Genomic DNA, 5,000 nt, shown 5'->3' with positions numbered 1-5,000 from the left:
AAGATGCGCACTCTGCCCTTGTCATCAAAGTTCTAGTTACGGACTTCCTGTGGCTATTAGCATGATGGGAATCAAAATGGAGATATTCGTTTGCATGCGTAGCTTGACGTAAACAGCTGTCTCTAAATTTCCCCGTTAGCTCTGAGACAATTTAATGGAGAAAAACAGTAGCCAACCGAGCTTGAATGGGACGGGATTTTTTTTTTCTGAACACACCGCAGAGATAATGTCGATCATTATATCATTTCCAAAAGTAAGGTTGTACCTGCCAAGAATTCTTCCACATCCTACATTACAGTATTTAGTAATAACGGCGGAAAATGGAAGAGCCCATTTCTACGACAAAAACCTGTTGATAGTAGGCACCATTGTAAACAAATGGGTTGTTATTGAAACACAAAGGCAACAGATTTATCAGATACTGTGCTTTGTCCCAGTGTATATACATATAGATTTTCCTTACAAACAACTGGAATTTTGGTGGAGAGGACGGAGACCACGTCAAGACATGCAACTTTTTCGGTAAGAGTACGAAATCCGTAATCAACTCAAAGGCGAGATTTGGAAAATAGGGGATTAGGGATTTGGGATTTTGAGAGGATACCGTAATCTGACTGTGGTCTCGCATTACTAGCAACGATACAGTGAGACACTCTTTGTCAGCCCATTCCTCTAATCAGAACATCAAAGCATAATCGTTTCTCTTTCAAACGATAACCGTGAAAACATGCTTTTAATTAAGATCGGCTGACGATTTTAGGATACTTACGTCTTTTTAATTTTTGTTTCATAGTAATGAATGATCATGAGGGAAATTTCATAGACGAAGAGACTGTTTCAACAAAATAAATATCTCCTTATTATTTGCAAATCAGAGTTGCTCCAAATCTTCGACTGGCAACAAAAGCAAATTAAAAGTGTACGGTCCTATATGTGGTTTTCGCAATTAAAAAACAACAACAAATGTACTTACTAGTTATACTCATTTTTTCCAGAATCCACATCGTGATAATGGAGCGCTCATAAACGAAAAAAGGCCACTTACCGTAAACTGAAGGAAGCAGTAAGGTTGTTGTCATTCCCTCTTCATTTCGACGATATTCCAATTGTTTTTATTCACCGCAGCTGTTTTGTAAAACAACGCGGCAAAATTAGGAACTGTTTTTTTTAGCAGTCGATAGTTTCGGCAAAACAATTTTCATATGCATATGTTGTCCCTGGGGTATTGACTGAGCGCACTTGTCAATCGGCTACAACAATACCGAGTTTTGGGACGGAGAATTGTCGAACCCGGCCTAAAATGATAGCAATTAATGAGAACACGACTTCGTAGTTTTCAGCAGTTTTCTTTTTTATATACGGGCTTTAGCGAAGTCTTCTTTTCTGATCGCAAACCGTTTTTTAGTCAATTGAAGCATTAGGTTGTCATTCGTGATCCCCGGCTTGAGTAAAAAAACAAACTTTTGTTTTGATCACTGCATGGCCAATTATGACGGGAGACTCTTCAATGTAAAAATGTCAATCTAAAAAAGTTTGGTTCAGAGCCAAAACCTTTATGGCGCGCCATATGTAGCAACATTACGTTTTACTATAATTCTATGCCAAAACAGTATCGTTCATTGTAAGTCATTGGAATAAAGTTTCTCCTTGTCTCTATAAGCAGAGATTCTATTTTTTTTCCATGAATTTGTACCATCAATTATTAACACTCTTTCTTCTTCTTGAAGGCTGTTGTGGCCAGGCTATCAACAAGATCAGCAAGTAGTACTACATTCGAATATGAAATGTATACAGAAGAAAAATAGGGTGACATTAAATAAGGAAAGAAAAACAAGAGATAAGTGCATGGTGATAAATAGCATTGTTGTTATGCATCATGTGAGGAAATGGAGTAATTTCGGCAACACTCTTTGAAGTGATATTTAGCAAAAAAATTTTAATTGACTGTCGTACCAAGGTAAGCAACTTTGACAAATCCTTACGAAATCAGATAGCAAAGGACTACAAATATTCACAGCACTGAAAAAAAATTTCCCCTTTAAGTCACGTGATGTTTTTCTTTCATCACATTGGTGTAAAAAGTGACACGTGATTACTTAAGTCAATCATCATCCATTCACATTAAAACGCTTTTTCCAGCTTTTGTTCGCTTAAGCTCATGTCAAAAACTGGACTATTTATACTTCTTCTTTGTTGTTACTTCGGCTATGTTGTTACCTTTTGGTTTCACTATAGAATATAGGCTGAAAGGCTGAAAGGCTGAAATTGATGGATTGCTTCGAGAAAAACTGAAAAAAGTCGTACTCCACCAAGGAAAACGATGAATTCCACTTGTGACGTGCATACAAATTAAAGTAAAACTCAAAATCGTATATTTATGATAAGAATTACCTTTTTCACGAGAAATTAAGGTCAAGGAAATTCCGCATTAGAGACTGCTAGAAATCTAAAGTCCCAGTAGCCTGCAAAGCAGGCGTATTTTGATACGAGTTATCGGCCGGCATTTTGGATGACAAGACTAAGAGAGGACTGCGGTGAGTCACAAAATTGCACTCAGGGAGAGGGGGGCAGTATGAAAGTGGAGGCTCATTTCGCCTGGTAATTGGGAGGTAAACAGTCTATAAGAAGAGACATTTGGCAAGTGGTCGGCGTCCGAAGAAAAACGGGTAGTGCGAAGGAATTTGTACGAATGAGAACGAGAACGACGCATGCTCAACTGATAACTGAATCCCATGGATTCACGAAAAAGGTGTTTTTCTGTCAAAATCGACTTCACTCTGTTTACTAGCCACATTGCGTTGGGACATTATTATCATGCAATGCAGTAACCCATAGCTGTAAAGTAAATAAATAGCTGTTCAAAGGAAACCTCTACCTACCACATTACGTTGGTGATTTTTGGGCTTGTTTTCGACTCAGTATTTTGTAAACTTAGTTGTTACTGTTTTTAACCTAGGAGCGCAGTTAGCAGGTGTGTCTTGAGTTGCACTGCTGTTGTGATTGATTGGCCACAACCGCGACTGTGCGTATTTTTGGCTGTGGGCAGAGTACGTGTTCTTGACGCTGAAGACGGTGGTAGGTGGCTGGAGACAATTTCATTTGAGATAGCGTACAAATCGGAATTGAAATGCCAGAGAAGAGTATGTTACTCCTTAAAACGGGTTAATAAAGATGAATTAACAACCGCAAGGGCGACTTGTGCCGCTGACGTTTTGAGCGTTATCCCTTAATAAGGCCTAGATACAAAAATCTCGAAAAATTGCCTAAGAATCTTTCCGGAAATTCTCCAAAAAATGCCAATGAATCCCAATTTTATCGCTAAAAATCTCAAAATTTATTCTAAATAATACAGATTTATCCCTTTTTTTTCTGGAAATATTACATAACTTGCATAAAATGCGGGAATTTTGTAACCTGTGGTCAAATTGCATGCAAACACCTTCAAACTGGTTCAAAATGTTGAGCTTCCTATGCTTCCAGGCCTTGGAGTGATGCTACCAAGGCATGCTGGGAGCATAACTTATGGGCTAAGCCACTGACCAGTAGTATGTGAATGGTAAGAGCCCGTTGGAAACAGTGGAAGAAGCTTCTCAGAACCACCCAAACTGTTTTAATGCTATCGGCTGTATTTTACGAAACATTATCGTCTAAAAATACTTAAATTTTCTAAAAATCCTAAAAATTCAGATTTTTGCATTTAAGTCTACCCTTAATTCATCATTTCTCTGGAAATTTCAACACATAAATCTTTCTTACGCACGTTAATTTACTATAACTTATCAACTCATTTCATACGATCAAATCCCACCGACGCAGCATCACAGTTTCTTTAGAAGCTATCCTTTTCATTTGTATGTAAAAACGAAACAAATAGCACTATAAAAAAAGAAACAATGCCAGGCTGGTTGTACGGCTGTGAGGATATATATATATTTTTTTATTTGCTGGTTAGATCTCCCAAGATCCTGCACTTGTAGTTTGTTCAGCTGGCCCTTGCATAACAAATTGTCTACAGATAGAACTATAGATGGTTCTCAATCAGGTGATGAGACGGCCATGTTTGTGTACGAAACAATAACAAATTATGGCTCGTGTTTTGCATAAGAATAGAGTCAAATTCCCAAAAGACTTTTTCCTCTATTGTTCTGTACACCAACATGGCTGCTGTGACGTCAGGTGAAAACCATCTATACATTTTGAAGAGTGAATGGAAAATGAATGAATAGATGAACGAAGGAACGAACAAACGGACGAATGAACGGACGAACGAACGAACAAGCCAAAGAACGAACAAAATAAAATAACGGGCTGAATAAACCAACGAACGAATAACCAATAGATGGTTTGTAACCAATCTCTAGAGACACCGATAACAATACTAAGCTGCAATGTACTATTATTGCTGGTGGATGAAAAAAAGGAGCAACTGAGAAGATGATTTTCTGTTTTCGTCCACCAACATGGCGGCGATGACGTAACGTGAAAACCACCTATAACTGTGAAGAGAAGAAGCGTTTATTGGCGGGAATATAGAAATGGCATTAACTACCATCCTCTCTTAACATGAGTAATCCACCCACTTACAGATGTACCCGGGAAATAAATCAACAATTACAATAAAAATGAATCTCATATTGACTATAGAATGACTGCTATCACTGACGTCACATTAGCGACATCTTGTGGCTTGCCAGGTGGCATCGCGACAAATTTCGAAAAATAATTAATCAAAAAATGTTTTAAAATGTGTAACTGTTGTGCTGTTTATCACCAAGGCCTCCATACTGGGGGAATGACGTTGCTAGGTGACGTCACAGGAATGATTTGGCCGGCGTCAAATGTAGGAGGATTTCCATTTCGAAGCGTTGAAATGGTTTGTTGTGAGAGTAAGTCACTTGGTTGGTTTGCTTCCTCTGTGGGTGAAGGGGGCGGCGAAGGGTAAGGAAGCCATACAAAGGTCGGTCGAGTTGCCATGGCGACCATATTCGTCGTCACAAAGG

The 5,000-nt window shown here is 38.5% G+C and overlaps 2 protein-coding genes across 2 annotated transcripts in view; both read right to left on the bottom strand.

Annotated features, from left to right (window-relative positions):
* LOC138010849 (beta-2 adrenergic receptor-like) overlaps positions 1-1,071 on the bottom strand; it is a 40,616-nt gene extending 39,545 nt beyond the window's left edge. The window contains exon 1 of the mRNA XM_068857878.1: positions 1,046-1,071. The gene's annotated coding sequence lies outside the window, so the exon portion shown is untranslated. The remainder of the gene's footprint in view (positions 1-1,045) is intronic.
* Positions 1,072-3,456: 2,385 nt separating this feature from the next.
* LOC138010460 (transcription factor HES-1-like) overlaps positions 3,457-5,000 on the bottom strand; it is an 8,914-nt gene continuing 7,370 nt past the window's right edge. The window contains exon 4 of the mRNA XM_068857427.1: positions 3,457-5,000. This exon is cut by the window's right edge and continues 144 nt beyond it. Within this exon, the coding sequence (XP_068713528.1) occupies positions 4,768-5,000 (233 nt within the window). The 3' untranslated portion in view covers positions 3,457-4,767.

The sequence above is a fragment of the Montipora foliosa genome, chromosome 7 (genome assembly GCF_036669935.1).
Source record: "Montipora foliosa isolate CH-2021 chromosome 7, ASM3666993v2, whole genome shotgun sequence".
Taxonomy (NCBI): domain Eukaryota; kingdom Metazoa; phylum Cnidaria; class Anthozoa; order Scleractinia; family Acroporidae; genus Montipora; species Montipora foliosa.
The sequence above is the reverse complement of the archived record's forward strand: the minus strand, read 5'-3'. Positions and strand labels throughout refer to the sequence as shown.